Source organism: Fringilla coelebs (genome assembly GCF_963513975.1).
Source record: "Fringilla coelebs genome assembly, chromosome: 5".
Classification (NCBI taxonomy): Eukaryota; Metazoa; Chordata; class Aves; order Passeriformes; family Fringillidae; genus Fringilla; species Fringilla coelebs.
Window position 1 is genome coordinate 44,295,094 of NC_140033.1, and position 20,990 is coordinate 44,316,083.

General features: G+C 39.5%; 1 protein-coding gene across 3 annotated transcripts in view; it reads right to left on the reverse strand.

Annotated features, from left to right (window-relative positions):
• Nucleotides 1-1,284: 1,284 nt before the first annotated feature.
• The window catches only part of FGD6 (FYVE, RhoGEF and PH domain containing 6), a 73,182-nt gene continuing 53,476 nt past the window's right edge, over nucleotides 1,285-20,990 (reverse strand). For 2 of the 3 annotated variants that reach the window (XM_084206510.1, XM_084206509.1), the window contains 8 exons: nucleotides 20,095-20,174; nucleotides 15,488-15,590; nucleotides 14,848-14,994; nucleotides 13,478-13,580; nucleotides 11,423-11,550; nucleotides 9,731-9,859; nucleotides 7,246-7,394; nucleotides 1,285-4,401 (listed from right to left, as the gene is read on the reverse strand). In XM_084206510.1, the coding sequence (XP_084062636.1) occupies nucleotides 4,365-4,401; nucleotides 7,246-7,394; nucleotides 9,731-9,859; nucleotides 11,423-11,550; nucleotides 13,478-13,580; nucleotides 14,848-14,994; nucleotides 15,488-15,590; nucleotides 20,095-20,174 (876 nt within the window). In that variant the 3' untranslated portion in view covers nucleotides 1,285-4,364. Of the gene's footprint in view, nucleotides 4,402-7,245; nucleotides 7,395-9,730; nucleotides 9,860-11,422; nucleotides 11,551-13,477; nucleotides 13,581-14,847; nucleotides 14,995-15,487; nucleotides 15,591-20,094; nucleotides 20,207-20,990 lie in introns of those variants that run through there. The other variant, XM_084206511.1, reaches the window with a different exon arrangement.

Below are 20,990 nucleotides of genomic sequence, written 5' to 3' on the forward strand. Positions count from 1 at the left end.
AAGCCAAGTATTATGATATCCTCAGTACAGCAGAAATGCCACTGTAATTGGTGAAACATACTTTGGTTTTTTATTTTAGCAAGTGACCCAATTCATACTTGATCTGTATACGAAGGCATGCCTCTGCAGCTATGTCAGCCAGGATTGCAAGAGATACGTCCCTATCAACAACACAAAGAAACGCAAAACCTTTTCTGCTATTACTGCAAGTTTTCAAAAAACTGCTTTCAAACATACATAAGGAAGTAGCATAACTAACCTAACAGAAAAATTTCTTCCTTACATGCCCTGCTAAAATATTTATAGAATTAAAGAATCATTTAGGTTGGAAAAGACCTCTAAGATAATAATTGAGTCCAATTTTTAGCCCAGTAACTGCCAAGTCCACCACTTAAACCATGTCCCAAACTGCCACATCTGCACACCTTTTAAATACCCCCAGGGATGGTGAGTCCTCCGCTTCCCAGGGCAGTCTGTGCCAGCACGTGGCAACCCTTAGGATGAAGAGTTTTTCCTTAGTATCTAACCTAAACCTCCCCTTTTGCAACCTGGAGCCATTGCCTCTTGTCCTGTTCCTTGTTATTTGAGAGAAGAAGCTGAGCACCTGGCCTCAACCTCCTTTCAGGTGCTTGAAGAGATCAGTAAGGTCTCCCCAAGCCTCCTTTTCTCCAGACTAAACACCCCCAGCTCCCTCAGCCACTCCCCATCAGACTTGTGCTCCAGACCTTCCCCAGCTCCGTTATCCTTCTCTGGACAAACTCCAGCACCTCAGAGTCTTTCTTGCAGTGAGGGGCCCAGAACTGGGCATGGTGTTTGGAGTGTGGTGGCCTCACCAGTGCCGAGTACATGGGGACAGTCACTGCCCTGGTCCTGCCGGCCATAGCATTGCTGATCCAGGCCAGCATGCCACTGGCCTTCTTGGCACAGCTGGCTCAATTTCAGCTGCTGTTGACCAGCACTCCCACGTCCTTTTCCAGACACTCTGCCTGCCCCAAGCCTGCTGGGATTGTTCTGACCCACGTGCAGGACCCAAGGCCAACAGAAGCTGGGATTCAGGCATACTTTGACTGACACAGCAGAACTACATTTTGCAAAAGGATGATTAATGTAACACCTTTCAACTGACCTTCACATAGACTTAACCCCCTTAATTCTTTGGAATGGTTTTTAAAGTAAGACTGATGTGCAGGTAATGGCAACAAATTCTGCTGGAAATCATTGAACACACAAATTACATAATACATAAAATCTGAAAATATTAAAAGAAAAGATGCAGACTCAAATAATGTGAATTTATTTATACAAAAATGATGAATATCCACAGGAATATTTACAACTTTAAACTGTTTTCAGTTACAAAATAAAAATTCTGTTCTTCCATTCAGACAGTATGATTTAGGACTGCTCCAAATTGGATGGTAAATAGGGGACAGCAGTTACAGCAAACAAATGCACTGAATGTGTCTTTCCAGACATCTCTTTACATTATGATGTAATAAACATAGTTGAGCAATTGAGTTTCCATGCACAAAATATTTAGTAAAATGTGTTCCACAGCTGCTCAGATTGTTTTAAGTCCTTTGGGCACACAGTTTTAAGTTAAAGAGAATTCAAGATTCTAGAAGCTTTAATATATCTGTGAATAAAAATGTTAGAAGTAATATTCAATGCAAATGTTTGTCTCATTAGCATTGAATGAGACAATGCTAACCAATTGTCTCGTTCTACTAACCAATCTTAAATTGATTAGAAACTATAGATTCTTATAAGAAGAGGTAGCACGTGTCTAAAAACTTCTGATCTTGTTTTAGTGTTTAGCCAAATCAAGACGTGATTATTTTACTTTTGATGGTAATAAATCAAATTGGGAGGTAAACTGGAGAAATAGAGCAAGTTTGAAAAGCAACCATCATCTGAAAATGTTATGAAAATGCTTGTGTTGTGGGTTCTTCATATGACACAAAGCACTAATGCAGGAGTGAGGAAAAGAAATATTCAAACACGTTTACAAAGACAATTTATTTCACACAGAATGTGACTGCAATATGTACACTACTGTTTATAAGGCTCTGTTCCAGTCTATTTATGTCACAAATTTTTTGATTGATCAACCACTTCTGGAAGTTCTCTGATTTCCACAGAACCCTTTAAACTATTTTCTCCCTCTGCACCAAATCCTCCAGAGGTAGTTTAACACCACGTGAAGCAGAACTTGGGCACCTTACTCAGTGTGTTTTGACTTTTATTGCTCTGTTTTGCAGCAGGGAAAATATCAAAGCATAAACTGAAATTAATGCTCCTAGCCAAATTTCTGATTCATTTGCTGCTTCATGACTTGCCATCTTCATTGGTGTGCAGTCCCTATGAAAATATGAAGAAGCTCTTCCTTTTGATACTATAAACTAGAAGAGACACATCACATCTATGTTATATTGATACCAGTCTTATTTTGGATACAGTAAAAATCATGTCAGAAATCACCCTGAAGAGACATGGTAATAATTTACTTAGCTTCAGTCAGCAGTTGTTTTTGAAAATTAAGTAAAAGCCCTTTTTCATTTAGCACGTTTGTATTACAATAGAGGAGAATAAAGGCTTTGATCAGACTCCTACTGCATTTCCAACACTATCTGGACAAATCTCTGGCATTTCTGAGGGAAGTCAGATCTACAGCCTTAAGTCCCTGATTCATAAGGTACTCTACTGAAATGCTGGAAGTCAATGAAATTTCTTGTATAGTTAATATTAAGAATTTGACTTCCAAGCCCACTATTAACTTTAGAGCAGCTCTTGGAAATTAAGCTTCTTCAGAGCTCTGTTAGTATCTTGGACCTGATCTTGAGGTATATTGAGGGAATAAGAGAATTTTGGTTTGCATTATCATTCTTGGCCTTTTTGTGATGAATATGAACTATTCTACCATCTCTTTTCTTTCTGCTGTGAGGTCACAGAACAGCTATTAACGTAGAATTCAAACTATTAATTAAAAGTTAATTTATCTTAATTTGTTACTACAACTAGCTTGATTCAGGGGACTATAACAAGTGTTTCTTACAGTAAAATTAACTGACTACAAATGCATTGCATTTGACATAAAAATGGCTTTCTTTCATGTGGGTTTCATAGTTCTAGTTCCATTTATGCTATTACAGTGTTAACATTTTTTAGAAGTTAAATAGACTAAATGCACCAGAATCATCAGTAAGTATTTCCTAATGAGGTATACTGATGACTTTCTTCATGAAAAAAACCCCCAAAACCCAAACACCTAAAGCTGAATTCTGTTTTAAAGTGTCAAACAGAACAAATCATATTGTAAACAAAAGGTATTTCAAAGAATGGTATGCATTTTCAATGCCTTCTGCACTAAAAAAGCTCTGTTGTCTCGGTATGGCAATTCCAGTTTAAACATAATATTTAAATATACAATAGTTTTAAAATTTTCAGAGAGGAGGGTGCACATATTTGTTTAGTGTTCTTTGAACAAAAGTTTATACAATACAGTGTTTCCTATTGTGTACAGAACTCATTTGACATGAAGTTTTGAAACAAGTAAGTATCTCGTCTTTGATTATCAAAAATGTATTTTTACTCTGAATTATTACTGGTAACATAAGATAATTCATCTTGCAATTGCTGGAAGATAGCTCATTTAGTCTCTTTGGCATCTGTAGTACTGTAACAGCTCCAGCACCTTATCCCTGTTATTGTAAACTGTTTTTTAAAATATTTTTCCATTTTCTGTTTTTTAATAATTGAACCGTATTTTGTTTTTGTAACACAGAATTTGTTGTACTGTTTTAATGTGCTGGTATACAAGACTTCAACTGCCACTCAGGGAAAGGAGCATCAATATCAGATAACTTCTCATAAAGGAGCTTACATAGTCAACAAAGATCCCAAATCAGTGAAATTCCTATACCAATCTGCTCTTGCCAAATTACAAAGTGAACATCAGCAACTCAAGAACCTATACACAAATCACAAGGAAATGTACAACTGCAACAAATCTGGCTTGTGGGTTTGGGGTTTTTTTTTAATAAAGCATAAAGTTCATAACCTGTTGACCAACAATCTTCCATTCTGAGGACACTTTGGACTTCAATGCACAAATAATTCTGCCCATTTAAGTAAACACTGGAATTTAATAAATAACACATTTTGTATCAACACAGAAATACATACAATTCTTTAGAAAAATATTATTTTACACTAAAAATGCAACAACTCCTAATCCTGACAAATATACAATTTTATATAGGTTGTGATGGCAGGATTCTGTTTCTTTGAACAGTTGCTGTAGTCTGTTTTATCACCATCCTTAGATATTTTCCTTTAAACTTGCAGACACAATGCTGACACTGCTATAATACAGTGCCTTCTTGAAAAGCTTCTATCCACCTGTTAGAAAATTAAACACAGTTAGGAAGTAGGTGATAAAAGAATAAATCTCAATGCTGTCACTAGCTGCAGATTCACACAAGAAGGAACGTCATACATCCAGTTGGGCTGTGAGTGCAAATACCAAAGTCTATCCAATGAGTCCAGCCATACAAAGCTGCCTGGTACAAGGCCATCTGATAGAAGCTTTTCTCTGTACCTCTCCCATACTGAAGTTAAATGCATGAAGAACCAGTGAAGCTGGGAAATCAAATGCTCAAAAAGTAGGCAATGCCAAGGTTCTGCATATCTTTCAAAACCCCCAGTACCTCCTTCTCTTTTTCAGTGCAAACATGATCTGGGAGGAGTCAGGACCCCCAATACCTCCTTCTCTTTTTCAGTGCAAACATGATCTGGGAGGAGTCAGGACCCCCAGTACCTCCTTCTCTTTTTCAGTGCAAACATGATCTGGGAGGAGTCAGGACCCCCAATACCTCCTTCTCTTTTTCAGTGCAAACATGATCTGGGAGGAGTCAGGACCCCCAGTACCTCCTTCTCTTTTTCAGTGCAAACATGATCTGGGAGGAGTCAGGACCCCCAGTACCTCCTTCTCTTTTTCAGTGCAAACATGATCTGGGAGGAGTCAGGACCCCCAATACCTCCTTCTCTTTTTCAGGGCAAACATGATCTGGGAGGAGTCAGGACGCTGCTGTACCAGAGGCAGCCATTGGCATAACCCACGCTCTCTGCTTCCGCAGCAGGTAAAAGCCAAGGACTGCTGGGGCTGAGGGGGGAGTTCACATGGCACATGGAAAGGCAGGAAAGGGCTTAGAGGGCACTGGGGGAAGCCCCAAACAGCTGATCCAAGGTTTCTCAAACTGGAAATTCAAAGTTAATATTCAGATACTTTTATTTCCTGTAGCCGTGGTTTCTTTTCCTACTTGGTTAGGAGGGTAATAAACATTTTCAGCTTCTCAAGAATGCAAAAATTAATTTTCCTGAAGCACTCCAGTGCTACAGAACAAATAATTCTGTTTTCTGAGTGAGGGCTGAACTGTATGTATGTAAAGGTAAGAGGCCCACATAATGAGCATTTTATTCCTGAGTGGAAATCTTGGAAGAACTGAATGAAACAAAGACTGTAATTATCTTTATCATGGAAATTCAAACTGTCTTGGTATTCACATGGTATCTAAACATTAGTCACAGAGCTGGCTCTCCCTTGCCCTGAGCATTTAATTTTGTAGCTGTGTGCAAGTTCTTTGAATTCAAGCTTTTGGCATGAACATATTAATCATGACATGCTCACGCATGTCTGCACACACAGCTCAAACATCTACCTTACTTTTCACTAATATTTTTAGTGTTTTCTACTGCCATGTATACATTAAAAACAACTAAAGTAGAATACAAATGCAAAAAAAAATTCATAAACAGCTTAAGCATTGAACATAGCACTGGGATTTAAAACCACATTGAAAAGTAACCATCTGTTAAAATTTACTATTGCACTTAGACAAATAGATCAGGCATTTCTTTGGTCCTATCAGGAGAAAATAGTGTCCACTGATGCAAACAGGCCAACAGCATGTTTTTGTTTTTCCTTTTAAGGCTGTAAAAACAGCATTTATTCTGAAGGTTCAGCATAAATCTCCCAAGGATATTAAATACTTGGAGAAAGCTTGAAATTCAAAGTATTTAATGTTATTCCTAACCTCAGCAAAATACACTATGTCCAATTTCAAGCTTTCTTCTGATGAGAAAAGCCATTTGTCTGAGTAGAAAAATAAACCTATTGAATGCCTGGGGTTTTTTTTGTTTGTTTTATATAGTACAAATGAGGACACAGGGGAAACAACAGGATAGTATCTTAATTAACAAAGAAGCATTTATGCACATCTGCACAAAATACTCCCAAAAATCAAAAAAAAGACTTCCAGATTTTCTTCTGTAGAGAAATGTCATTAAGCACATTCTCAGCTGTTCAAAATTTCCTGTTGTATTGGACACTTTGTTTTTAGAATGTTCCTATTTGCAGAAAACTAAACCTGCATCCATTTGAATGTTTAAGTACTAATAATGGACTTGTAAGTGCATCAAATCTATTTAATAATGTAAAATTCATTTGGGGAAATGGCAATGAAACCAGTCAGATAAGAGAGGCATGTAAGAAAGATAGCTTGCATGTATTTCTTTTATGCTTGTTTCTAGCTTACTTTATGAATCATGTGATGAATGTTTTCCACTGATTAATGACCAAGCTTCCAGGTTATTTTACATGAAACCAACACCATACATAGCTTGATAAATGTGACTCCAAGTCCAGACAGCACTTGAAATGAAACAGCTTGTGTGAATGCTCTTTGAATGCAAGCTTTTGGTCAGAGTGCATGTCTAGGTGCTCATGGGCATCAGCTTACCCACTTCAAACCTTGGCCCCCAAGTTTTAGTGTTTGCTTTATTTTTCACTGCCATATATTGATTAACTAATATGAACAGGTGAAATTAAAAAAGGACCGTATCAGTGAATTCTTAAAAACATTTTCTGGATTTATCCAAAGGTAACATTCAATTTTCACTTGAGTACGCCAGGGTGAGAGGAATGGGCAAGGAAAAAGAAAGATTTCTTATTTAATCTTTGACTTTCTCATTCTACACTCAATCTTTTGCAGAACAGAGTCTGCTTCCTTTATTTCAGAAGCCCTAATGAAACCAGAACCTTATGTTTAAATAATTTAAAACTTTCATTTACTTATGATATAATATGGATCTTTTATACATATGCTAAATGTGTGAATATTAACATTCATCACTTTTGAATTTTCTGAAAATATGTAACAGAAATAAATTCAAATAGTTTCTTACTTTTGAGCTGAATGGGGATCATCTGCCTTGAATATGTAAAATAAAGTGTTTTTGTGCAGTAAATGGAACACTCTAGACTCTGAGTTTTCACCTTTTACTTCACTGACTGTGAATCCGAGTAAAGGCTGGCTCTCTAATGCTGCCACATCCTATGTAACAGGGAAAAAAGGGAAAAAATACAAAATTAGAGCTTGTAAGACACACTAAGGCATGCATTTAGACTTCACACACCATACCACTGCAGCAGACAATACAACAAATTGTTATAAACCTACACTCATAGAATTCTGCTTTTTATGTTCTCCAGGCATGAGTCAGGGGACAGGAAATAAAACCTCACAGACTTCAACATCGCTGATCCTCTTTTCATTTCCCTGATAGCATCTACCTTGGCTTTCACTGCATGGTCCCTTCATTCTGCCTGGCAAGGACTTCTTGTACCAAGAGGTCAGCCACCACCTGGCAGCAGACCAGAGGCCCATCAAGCCCTGGTGCTCAGGCCCATCAGTGCTCTCTGCAGCAAGCTCAGAAGTGAAGCAGGACGCTATTACTGCGTATGCTGAGGATGCTGAAAGGAGAAGCTAAGAGGCAACCTGTGCTCCCAAGCACTGAACTCAAGATCCAAATCCTTAAATGGCTAAACTCATCTCACTTTCTTTTGCTGGAAATTAACAGGATTGGGGAAAACAAGTTGCTGAGTGTTCACTAATAGTCAGCTAGAAAAGACCCTTCATCATTTACCTCAGTTACCTTTTTTTTTTTTTTAAATACTCATGTCTTTTTATTAATGAATACAATACACAGCATTCTTGGAAAGAAAGAAAGACATATTTTTATCCTGTGCAAGTTCCAAAACAGTGGAAGGCATTGCAGGCAAGGTCCTGCAATGCTCATGAACGGAAGAAAAAAAATTAGCCAACACCCCCCAAATTTACATAACCACTGACACATCAGGTGAAGACTTTGGTAATTGCCTCTACAGTGAAACAGAAGTGTCCTGTGACAGCAGCATTTCTTCATATTGGAAAAGAGTCGTGTAAGGCTGAGTATTCTGTTTTACTGTCTCAGGTCTTCATAGCACTAATAGGTGATTTCTTTACCATTGATCTTTCTATCACTTGGAACAAATATAAGCAGCTTAAGTGGGCAAGGCAACACTGCACCTTCCCTTTAGACTCTCTAAATAATGTCTCCTGCAACGGCTCACCAAGATGAAAACTAAGGATGGATATTCCTCAGTTTAAGAAAACAGGAAAGAGTTAATTTTGTGATTGTGAACTGCAAATTGAAGCTACTCTGTAAGGTTGATATCTCAGAGGAACAAAGCAAAAGAAAATTTAAGGTGACTCACAGACTTTGCTCTTTTTTTACCTCTGCCAGTTTCCTTTGCAAAGGCCAGAAGAAACACAATGCTCTAAAATGATTTTCTACTTGATGTACAAGTAATTGTTTTCTACATACTTATTTAAACTCTTTTTAGAACTACTTGGGTTGGGTTTTATTTTTAGTATTGCCAATGCTGTAGTGGAAACAACATCACAGGTTTTAGACATAATTCCAAGTTCTAAAATAAAGGTTGGCAGGAACAACCCAGGAAAAAATCTGAGCACAAACCAGGAAATAACTAGAGTGGGGGTGGCGTGGAGTGAAAAAGGATAATTCTTTACATGGCCAGCATAGGTTGGGCCTTACATTTTGAAAGAAAGTGAGGGATAGCAATACCTCTAAACAAATGGTTTGGATATTTTGCTCTTGAAAGCTAGTAGTAAACTATAACAAACAATACAAAAACCTGAAGCCCAAGAGGAATACATCCATATCTGTTACAAAAGATCCTAAGAACATTCTAACAGGCAATAAAATACATCCTCAGCACATGTTGGGATACTCTATATATGTACCATATATACACATATACATACACACACACACACACACACACATATATATATATTTTAGAGATTATTCCACACTGCAATAGGACTACTCATTCTAAATAATCAAATGCCATAACATAAGATGCATTTCTTTTATATCAAATAACAACTCCAGGCTGAAGACAACAGTTTCAGGAGAAGTAAAGAGATTTAGTTTACTCCTTTTGTAAGCATTCAAAATACCTTATGGAACTGCAGAACTAGATAGTTCAAGATGCTTTTATAATGTTGCCTATGCCACTAGTACACTAGTACTGTGATGCATGCAAATAGATCTATTCAACTGACTCAGAGAATACCTGCAACTGAGCAATGGTGTGCAATGGAGAGGTAGTCAAAGCTAGATCTGGAATCAGAAACACCATAGCTATATCAATATATTATGGTATCAAGCTCACTGGGCCTTTTCAAAATACTGCATCACAATCAGATCAAATCATCTAAGGTGATGTAATTTTATAGCTTTTTTTCTAGATCATAAGAATAAACAACTTTGTTACAAAGACAGTATTATCATTGGATATTTAGTTTCTAATATGGGCTCTTACCTCACTAGCAGCATATGTGTATAGCACCTTATTTTTTATAACAAACCACAGGTGTTTCCATGGTTTCTTACTGCCCTTAGATCTGTGTAGGTAGCCACTCATTGTAGAGTCTTCTGTATTTGCTGAAACCTGAAGAGGGAAAAAAAAATCAATCAACAAACCCTAAGATTTCACAGTACAGCTTTTTTTTTTTTTTTAACAGATTTCCAGAGCCCTGCCTGTCAGAAACTGAAATTCTTACCTGATCTCAGGTTAATGTTGCTAACTAACTCAGGTGGATGAAAGAAAAATTATTTTGCCTGCTACCATTTATCTGGTCTGAAAGAGAGGTTTCCAGTAAATGAAGAATGGAAATTAAGTTGGATACAACCGGACAAGAGAGAGCTGAAACACTGAGGAAAACATACAGCTGGAGAACACAGATTCCTATATAAGAAGAATCATAGGATCAGAGTGGTTTGGATCTTTAAAGTCTTTGAAGAGACCTTAAAGATCATCTCATTTCAACTCTCTGTCATGGACAGGGACACCTTCCCCTATAGCTTAGATGGCTTAAAGCCCCATCTAGTCTGGTCTTGTACACTTCCAGGGATGGAGAGTCCACAACCCTTTTTTGGGTAACCTGTTCCAGTTCCTCACCACCCTTACAGTAAAGAATTTCTTCCTGGTATCTAATCTAAACCTACCCTCCTTCAACTTATGATGGGTCCCCTTTGTCCTATCACTACATGCTCTTGTAAAAAGTCCCTCTCCAGATTTCTTGTAGGCCCCTCTTCTGGTGCTGGAAGGCTGCTCCAAAATCTCCCTGGAGCCTTCTCTTCTTCAGACTGAACAATCCCAAGTCTCACAGCCTGTTCTATTAGGAGAGGTGCTTCAGCCCTCCTCTGGACTCATTCCAGCAGGTCTATGTCCTTATTGCATTGGGGACCCCAGAGTTATACTGCAGGTGGGGTCTCACCAGAGCAGAGCAGAGCAGAGGGGCAGAATCTCCTCCCTCACCCTGCTAGCCACGCTGCTTTGGATGCAGCCCTGGTTTTCTGGGCTGCAAGTGCAAATTGCCAATTTATATCGATCTTTTCACCCACAAACAGCCCCAGCTCTTTCTCTCCAGAGCTGGCATGAATCCATTCCCCATTCAGCCTGTATCTGTGCTTGGGATTTCCCTGCAGGATTTTGGCTTGGACTTGTTGAATTTTGTGAGGTTCCCATAGACCCATCTCTCATGCCTATCCAGGTCCCTCTGGATGGCACCCCTTCCCTCTGGTGTGTGGACTGCAACACACAGCTCGGTGTCATCAGCAAACCTGCTGAAAAATCACTTCTTCCCATTCCCAAGACCTACAGTAAGCATGGTTACTCTACCCTACCTAATCAGATACCAAGAGCTGAATTGGTGTAGGAGTCTTGTAGGACTGTTGTACAGTGATAAATCACAATTCAGGGAAACACGGGAAAGAAAGAAAGAAATTACAATTTTAACTATAGCTCTGAATCACAGTCTCACAGGTGCTCATGCAGTTTACACAGTGCTCCATTGTTCATGTCCCTGCCTTTTTAAAACTAAGGCCCAAACCTCAGAGACACATTCTGATTCTAGGTAAGATGGTTAAAATACAGGTTTTTTTCCCCCCACTCTTAATATTGATGATATAACACCAAGAAGGTACCACTTTTGACCAATAAAACACTTACTTCTTTGAGGGCTGCAGGAATTTTTTTCTGCTTTCTTCCAGAGGGAATACTTTGCAATACTGTAGACAAGGCACTTGATGGAGATTTATGGTTGACTGGGGATCCGCTCTTAGGAGTGCACTGGTTATCTAAAATGCACAGGATGAATATATTGATTTCATGTCACAGATGACTAAACACAGGCAATTAATTCTTGGACTTTTCTTCTTAAAAACAGCTGGCATTTTGGTTCAGATTGTAGGGTTACAATAGTAACACCTACTCACATGAAATTCAGCACTGAATTAACTTTTCAGTATTATCATCACCATGAGTTAGAATCCCCCAAATCACAATCATACTAAAAAAAAACCACAAGAAGTTTAAAACTAAACAAATTTGTTTTCAAAGTCTGTTTTCTGGGTGTTGAACTGCCTTTGCTCATAAAGAGGGCGAAAATTAAGTCTTAAAAATCGCAGCAAATTTTTACAGCTATCCTCTATGTTTTCTGTACTTTATCTTTCAATTCTCTACATCTGTTAATTTCTCAACCTTATTCAATAGGGATGTTCCTCTTCCAGCACACACACACACACTTCTGGACGTTCCCATTTCCCAGCACTTGCTGTCTTTCTCCACTGCCACAGGCAGTTACTCATCTCTCTTGGAAGACTTATGCAACACTTCACCTCTTCAAAACTCCTTTTTCTAGCAACACCCGCCACCTTTTTTTACAGCTGCACTTGGAATGAGTGCTTTCATAAAGTCTGCTTCTAGAGCTGGCCCTGAACTCGGCGATGCTCTGAGATAATAAGGAGAAGAGCAGGAGAGCAATGTGATTGCCAGCTGTAGTGCACCTGCTCCCCAGCCCTTTTCCCCGCTCCAGGCAGCTGCAATGGCCTGCAGCACAGCAGCCTCTAGTGCCCAGCGCAGACACTTGCAGGTGGTTCAGACAGTGGCCTTCCCATCACCCCAGGCTCCCACTGTCATTTCCTGGATTACCCATGCTGCTTTCCACACCCCCATTGGAAATGTCACCTCCAGCATGCTGGGATCCAGAGCTTTATCATTTCACCGGGCACCACAGATTTCCTGATACCCCAGAGAGCTCATGTCACACTGGAGCCTCTGCTGAGGGAAGGGGACCAGAAAGCTCTTTCAGTCTGTTTACAGCTCATTATACTCGAGTATTTCGATTTAGTTCACAGCAAGTCTTGAGAGATGGGACTGGATTCCTGCCTCACTGGGAGGTGCTTCCATTGATTTTACACTTGTTTCCGCAGAATGATATGAAGCTTCTTCAAAGAGATGTACTGGAGTTTTCTCAGGATGAGGACACTGAGCCTGGATCTCATCTTTAAGCAAATGTTATTACCATTAGGCTATCCAGCCATTGCTTTCCACTAGGCACCACATTCTCTGAAAGTGTTCCAGTGAAAACTGCTCTAGCTGTGGTGTTTTATTTTGAATTCCATATTGCCAGTATTCAGTAGGCAATGGTTAGGAGTTTGCTTTCAGAACTGAGGTACAGATATGCTAAATTCTTGAATTCCATATGAGCTGAGGCTTGAGAGTGGCTTGAGGCCAGTTTATAGACCTGAAGAGACTCACCTTCAGAAAGATTAAGGCCTGTGTCTCTACAGAGCCCCAGAACTTTAGCCATCTCAGCAGCTCAGCTGGCAAAAATGAAGTTTACAGACGAGCAAGTTAAAGAGTGTAAAAGTACACATGAACTGCTGGGAGGTCAGGATAAGCTGTGAGAACTCTAATGTACACTTGTATCCTGTGATTAATGAAAAGCAATGTAACACTTGTTACCTCAAAAGGAAAGCAACATAAGCTACATGTCATTACCAAAGGGTAAAGGCACACATGTTTCTGGAAGAAAGAGCCCATTGCAAATTCATTTCTTAACTTGCTGCACAGAAACTTGTTTGGCTTAGACTCACAGGTGCCTATCATTTCTCAAGCACAAGCAGAATTAAGCACTCAAACCCAGCAGTAAAGAGGAGGCACACATATACCATGTTATAAAGGCCACAAAAGTAAGACACAGTTTGTGAAGATTTTCTTTACCTTGCTTTTGTAGCTCCCCGAAGCAATGATCACATACTCTAGCTGGCTGGTTTTTCATATAGTCTAAGCCATGTTTGTTTGATGAACAAGCTTGACAGACAATCTGGAAACAAGACAGAAACAGATAAAAGCATTATTGTACATGCTGTGCACCTGTAAATCACCAAAGACCCAAAGACATTCACTTCAGCACTTTTAAGTCCATAAAAACCTGAAATAGGCATTGTTTTACAGTACAGATGCAGATGTTTTAAGAGCTTGGCTTTTTCCCATGTCTTTATGCTTAACATGGTGTCCTTTCCTCCTCTAAATGATAAAAATTTAAATATTAAGAAAAATCAGTTAATTAGGAGTCAATAAGCCAACATTAATGATCCATTAAAAACAGAACAAGCCTATTGTGTTACTGAACTGTTTTGATTATAAATTTTTTGAAATAGCTAAAAAGCTATTGCTCTCTTGATGATTTCTTTACAATACAGATGCCTCAACTGCATTGCATTCTAACTTTGTATTCCCACTGGACTAAAAGAAGAAAGATAAAGTTTATTAGATATAGCTTTCATAAATGTAAATATAAAAGAAGGTTGGTACTAACTTAAAATAAAAAATCATTATCTATCTTACGAAAATTAGCGAGGGAGATACTTCTTCATTTCAACTTACATTTGTGGGTATTATGTAATTGCAAAATAACCATAAATAGCACTCCAGAATGCAAAATAACTAACATATTGCACGTTGAAGTTTGAATACTGATCTGCCGTAACACCTGTCCAAAAAACCCAGACTCCAGTCCCCAAACCAGCCCCAACATGTTGTTTCTAATCCACATAAATAATTGTGTCATAGTACAGGGTTTCTGAGAAGAGTAGTTGGGGTGAGAAGGCTCCACCTGAATGTCACACAAGTGTTGTCTTGCACTAAATAGTTATTTAGTTGTTTGCACTGGGTGTTTTGGTAATTTGCACTGTTCACATGATTTGTATCCTATGACCTCAAGGTCTTCCCCTTTTTCCCCCCTAAGTGTTAGCCCTGGTGGTCTCTTTGCTGGTCAGTCCTTCCTCCCGCCCCTCCCCACTTATATCCCATTAATTGTGGTCCTCCTCCGCCCCCCATTCCCCTGTGTATAAAAGTCCCCCACCATCAGGCCACGCCCTCTTTTGCCATGTGTCTGTCCATGCGATGTGTCTCTTGGAATAAAGAGAGAACGTTACCACGTGGAGAAGAGCTCTTCTCATCTTTTGCTGTTGTCTGTGTAAGACTGTGTGGGCTAGGGTCAATAGCCAGCCAGACCCAAGAGCCCACGGAGGTCTTATACACAAGGAACCTGAATGAGCAGCTGAAAAGGTAACCCAAAATGAGCCAACCTTCCCGCACGCCCTGCAGTGGTGCCTTCTCCACGTCAGCGTGAATTCACTCGTACAGATCATGCACATCGTGGCTCTCGTGTCAGGGATCCAGATGGGAGCCTTTGATCCCAGAGGACTGTCTTCTTCCTGTTTCTCTGCATCTGCCTGAGAGAACATAGGCACAATATCACGACATTCAGCGAGGAGAAATAAGACTAATATTCATCAGTGATTATAAGATAACGCTAATGGTGTTGGAAAGCCTTCTCTGATGAATTGTCATGGTCTTAAATGTTATCTGCTATTTCATCAGTGACCATTACAAGGCAAGCCTGACAACAGAGATGCATTTAATGACATTCAAGCTGTACTAGCCTACTTGGATCAATAGCTGCTTTATTTTAAAACCTTTTCATTTCATCTTTCTGTGCACAAGGCTACAGAGAGAACTGCGAAAACTGATTTGGGTTTTTTTGAAGAAAAAGATTTTAAATTTATGAAGTAGATAACGCTAGGAAATATTCTGTTCTACCATCTGTTCAATTATTTACCATCCTGCTTTATTATTCGTCATGGAATACGTCTTGTTTCTCTAAGCACCTGTCAGAAAACTTTATATTCAAAAAGGGAACAAACCAACAATAATGGTGGGATATACCTCTTCAAGACTTTTGCTTGGATTAAATGTGATTCTCTTTTTTGTATATTCTTCAATCGACTTGGAGATAGCTTCTAACCATTCATCTCTTTCTGTAGCAGAACTGTTGGAGTAAAAACCCACAAAAGAAAATTATTATTATTAACATTTAAGAAGAAAGTGTTGATTAGAATCCCACTAGCTTTATTGAACATTGGAGTAACTCTCTCACAATTCCAGTTCATAAAATGTCTACAACTCCTACTGCAACTGGCACTATTTTTTAACCTTTGGTATGGTGTTGGTTATTTATGTTGACTAATACTAAAAAAAAATTTGTCTGTTGTCATGTGGATTCCCTCCTTCCAAAATCCCTGTGATTCTTTCAAGGCTTGTCTATCATTGCTACCCCCCCTCCTACCCTTGAATAGCCTGAATAATACTTGTTTAAATGATGCTCCTAGAACAAAGGCATGCCTTCCATCTTGAAGGCAACCTGAAATTTCAGCAAGCCTTTTTTGTCCCCCCTTCCTTCTATCCCAGAGTGCAGAATGTTATACTCAAGTCTGTGAAACTCCAAGCTTCTGTCAGATAAAACCACACTGACTCTTCTCCTGCCTTGTGCTCCTAACTATTTGCTCCTAGCAGGTTACGCTACTTTCAAATAATGATTTTTTTCCCCAAAACATTTCCATTGGATCAGCTAACTGAAAGAGACAGACAGGTAAGCTTAGTCCATCTCTTTATCCCACAGCTGGTGGTGAATCCCTAATCAAGTGCAAGGAAAGCATTAGGCTGAAGTGGCACGGCACAGGGAGCACGAGGAGTACCTGGTGCAGCAGGACCCTGCAGCTATACTGGATTATGTGCAGTGCCAAAGCACCTCCTCTGTCCATGGGCACAACACCATTTTCATAAATCTGTGCTGTTCCTGCTGCAAAGGGCAGCCCAGTATCCTTTCTCTCAGCCACTAGATCTTATTTTCACTCTTGTGCCAGAACGCACAAAGTTATGCAGCGGGCTGGATTGGGAAACAAATCCGTATTAAAGCAAGCCATCAACCTTCCTCTGGATCAATTTACCAACTAAATTACCATCACACAGCTGAACAACTACTTGTGTGCCAGCAACTCAGAGAAGGCTCTGAGGAAGGATGAAGCAGTTTTGCAGCAGAGGAGCAGCTAGACTAAGATGCCATGCCAACTTAAAGAGGGTTTCTAAGATTTAAACGAGAATCCACTTCCAACATTTTTTTCTATTCCCCACTTTTTAATTGGTATCAAATAAATTAATTTGTTTAAACCAAGGAATTGAACACAAATATATAGAAAGGAAAGTTAGGGAAGAGGTAAGCAATGACTTACACAAATAAGGTGTCTAACACCAATTATTATTTAATGGTTTTGTAGGTGTATTTGGAAGTTTTTATAACTTTTGGACCTTTAAGGAAAATATTTTGAATGGGGGGTTTGAATGGGATGAAACTGAGTCCTATACAGAATCAGAGAGGACAAATCTCTTAAAATAAACACATAGCCTGTGAGGCACAAGCAAAAGAAAAAAGATCTAGCACACACAGCAACAAAATCAGAACAAAAGGAGAGGAAATAAGATACATGCAAGGGCAAAGCAATGCATTAGTGTCTTTCCCAACATCTCACATTCTGAGTGGAACATTTTGTTCACTCTATTTACTTTTGCTTCCTCATCCTGGTCTGCATTGACTATGAAATATTCAGAACTCTAATCAACTCCTTCGGCTTTTTCAAAATCTGGTTAAGTTTAATTAGATTCCTGTAACTGTAACTGTATTAGTTAATTAACTTGAAAGATGGCACAGGTTTTGGAGATTATGCACCACCACCATCCCCACCATGTGGGGACTGCTCTGTATGCAGCGGCTTGCACAATGAGCTACAGGCTGACACCCTTGTATTTCACCAGGAACCTCATGCTTGGTAGGCTTGCTAGTGGTAGCCTTTAGGCTTGTTTACAATCCTTCAGAATGGAAGAGCAAAGGTGGTGCCACTGGCAATGGAATTGATGCAATGGTGTGCTGCAGCAAAATTGGCAGTTTCTGCTGCTGTCACTCCAGTCCTCCCCCACAGCCTCCCCTGCTGCAGGTCCACGATTTGTTGCATCCTTACAAAAGTGATTTTGTTTTTTAAAATTGCAGGAGTTTCTTGGCCTTTTTAAACATTATTTTTTATTTATTTAAGATTTAACATCACAGTGGAAAGCCTCAAATGAATTACAGAAAACCCCAGCAATGGCTCCCACTGGCAAATGCATGTGCTGGGGGCACACATCCAGTTGCTCACTGGAGCTAAACAGCTCAGTGGCCCCAGGAGGGCACTGGGGATGCATGTCCCTCTTGTTTCCAGGACCAGAGCCTTAGGGCACCTCTCCCAGCTGAGCCTGCCTTGACTGACCCTCCTTAGGTAGGACAGGAAGAGATGCAGCTCTATCTGCCTGGAGTAGCTCTTCATCAGCCTTAATCAGGGGCCAGACCACATCAGGCTGCCATGACTGCTGTTGCCAGGACCAAAGCTTTACTTCTGTGCAGTGCTGTATCATGCAGATGCGCTAACTTGTTTTTCTGATGAAGAGATTTCTAGTACAATACTGCATTATACTGTGAAAAACAATTCACATTCCTACAGATACCCAGGAAAACTGAAACCTCAACTCAGACTAGATAAAGTGCAATACTAATGCAGTCAGTAAAACTAAACCTGAAGTGACAGACTCTTGTCTAGGCATTAATCTATATTTCTGTTATTAACTGCCCTCTTTTTATTACTAGCAATTTTTCACCAGCTTAATTTTTTACTTCCTTGTCTCTGCTCCCAGGATCATTTCAGAATCTCTTCTTTGGTGTACATTCCACATAATGCTTATTATTTGAAAAAAACCCATGGAAGTAAAATTTGTCTCCAGTGTCTTTAAGACTAATTTGTACAGTTTTGAAATTAAGGTGTCTTTTTGTTACCATATAGGACCTGACAAGCTGTTAGAATGAGGCATCACGCAAAGGAAGTTGTAGCCTGGGCTGACAAGATGTGAATTCTCTTCACATTTAGAATATTTATCAATAGGAACAACATAGCTGATTGGGAAAAATATATGCAAACACCTGCTGCTGGTAGTGTTTTTCAATTGCTTCCCTCCTACACCACAACAGGCCAGTTCTGGTGACAGACAGAAAACAATCTGAAAACTGTCATTTACATCTGGAGCCTCCAGCACCTCCTTCATGCCATGCAAATGCAACCCCTCTCTGTCCCTGCTGTCTAATTTAGGGTTCCTGCACAGGCATGGCTCCCAGCAAGTATAAAAATAACAGAGCTGAATGCTCTCAAAGATGCAACATCAACAACACTAAAACAAAAAACCCACAAATTGTAGCAGCCTCAGTTGGCAATATGAAGTTAATTCCAGCAATTTCAAGGTTAAGACAAAAGTATGTCACAAACTCTGCCAAATTTGATGAGCATGTTATCTATAAGGGTTTCCCACTATGGACCAGCACATCTTTCCCAGGAGCTGCTTTTAAATCTACCAGTTAATCAGTTCATCAAAAAGACTAGTCTATCCTGTTTTGTGGAAAATAGGTAGCTTGTATGTTAAGATGATAACATTTTCAGAAGTTCCAATTATTCTTTTACATTTTTTCAGAACAACTGAATTAAAAGTGAAACATTGTTTCAAGGTAAGCAGAGATAAATCCTCATTGCCTGCTGTCATCCCCTGAATGCCTTCATGTGTCCGTGGGACGAGTTACCAAGGCACCTAAGCAGCACAGAGCTGTTCATATTACACTGGAGCAGAACCCTACCCTAAACTGTGAAAGGCATTGTTTTCCCCCAATGTGCAGAAGACCTCTGAGAAATGTTTAACTTTGTTGAAGAAATACAGAATTACCCATTTGAAGTGTGTTGTTATAAATAACTACTGCTCTGACAATTGAGCTACTTCCTTTGGCTTCTTTGACAATGTTAACCTTGGTCTACCCCTCAGCTACAGATACTGCTATCTTTGTGCATTCTCATGTCAGTATTTACAAGGTCACACAAAAAGCAGCAGTCTGCTCTTGCTCAGCTTTGCTAAATAAAAGAGAAAACATGTCTTTCTTCATTGGTATCAGCGCTGTCACAAATGTCAGAACACATAAAACTTCAACTCAAGCACCGTAAAAACAACAATGCACAACAACAGGCCTTTGCTAAAGGCATCTCAATGAAGGTGACCAGAGCTGGCTCAGTGACCATATATCCTTTTGCTGTTACTTAGAGAATTTGGTAACATAGAGCATATCAGTAATTTTAGAACAAAAAAATACTGAAAAGCAAAGCCTAAAATGAAGTAAATTGAAGCCCTCTCAAGGAAAGGCAGTGCAAGGATAGTATTTCAACTTACTTGGAAGTTTCTGAAGGTGTAGCTAAGGTGAAAAAGAGGAACTAAACAATGGTTTTATTCATTCTGATTTACTGATTCCCTCTATTCTGTAATCACTCTAGCCAAGAGAAACTTTTCATGACATTAAGTGCAAAACAAGCTCTAAAAAGTTTGTGTGGCCTGTTTGAATACACACAGTTTTAAAATCACTGTTTATTGGAGAGATTTACCTTGCTGAAAGAATGAAGGATCTCTCTACGCTTTCAATGTTCAGTTCATTCTGATATGCTTCCTGTGTTGGCTTCTTAACCTTCAGCCGAGAGAGAAAACTTCACATTCAAACTGAAATGATACTTTTGTCATTGCTTTAATTTTAATTCCTGGAAAATCTCTTACATTTTTATTGCAGAAGGGGAACACTGGAGAGAAAATACTCAGAAATAGGAAATCATACACCAGTCCACAACGCCCAGCTACACTAAGATTACATGCAGCCCATCCTTTTATTTCACTGGCCCTCATACAAACACTGGAGATGTACAGGGGAATGAAGCTCGAGAGCTGTCAGATACCTTCCACACAGGCCCAGTCATGTTGCCTTGAACACCTCCTGCAACTGGACAAAAAAAGGTACTACTGCTGCTGTAGGATGAGATGCAGCCCACTGGTGGGCTACACCAGAGTGGGCAAGGGCTGCACTACCCTGTTGATCCTTCTGAGCTACCAAGTTTCAAACTTAAGGGGGATTAAAAATCAAGAGTGGATCAGAGCCACTGCAAGACATCTGCAGGCAAAAGAGATTTTGTAGCTCTGCTTGCAAAACTTTGGACCTGAGTGCCAGATCTGCGCTGCAGCTTGACTTGGTGATTTTTTTCTGACAGGACTGGAGACAATGATTCCCAAGGCAATGATTTGTTGTTCCCATTAAGTGTAATGTCAGCAACTGAGTCATTATACAGCATGCATGTCTCTTATCATTACCCAGGGGGCTCAAGACTTAACTTTGATGCTTTTCACAAGGGCTCAGGAAGAAAGTTGTATCTTCCCTCGCAGTTAGCAAATCTATAAACCAGAGAAAACTGATCCACCAGGATCTTATCAGGCAAAGATGCCTAATCTCTATGTG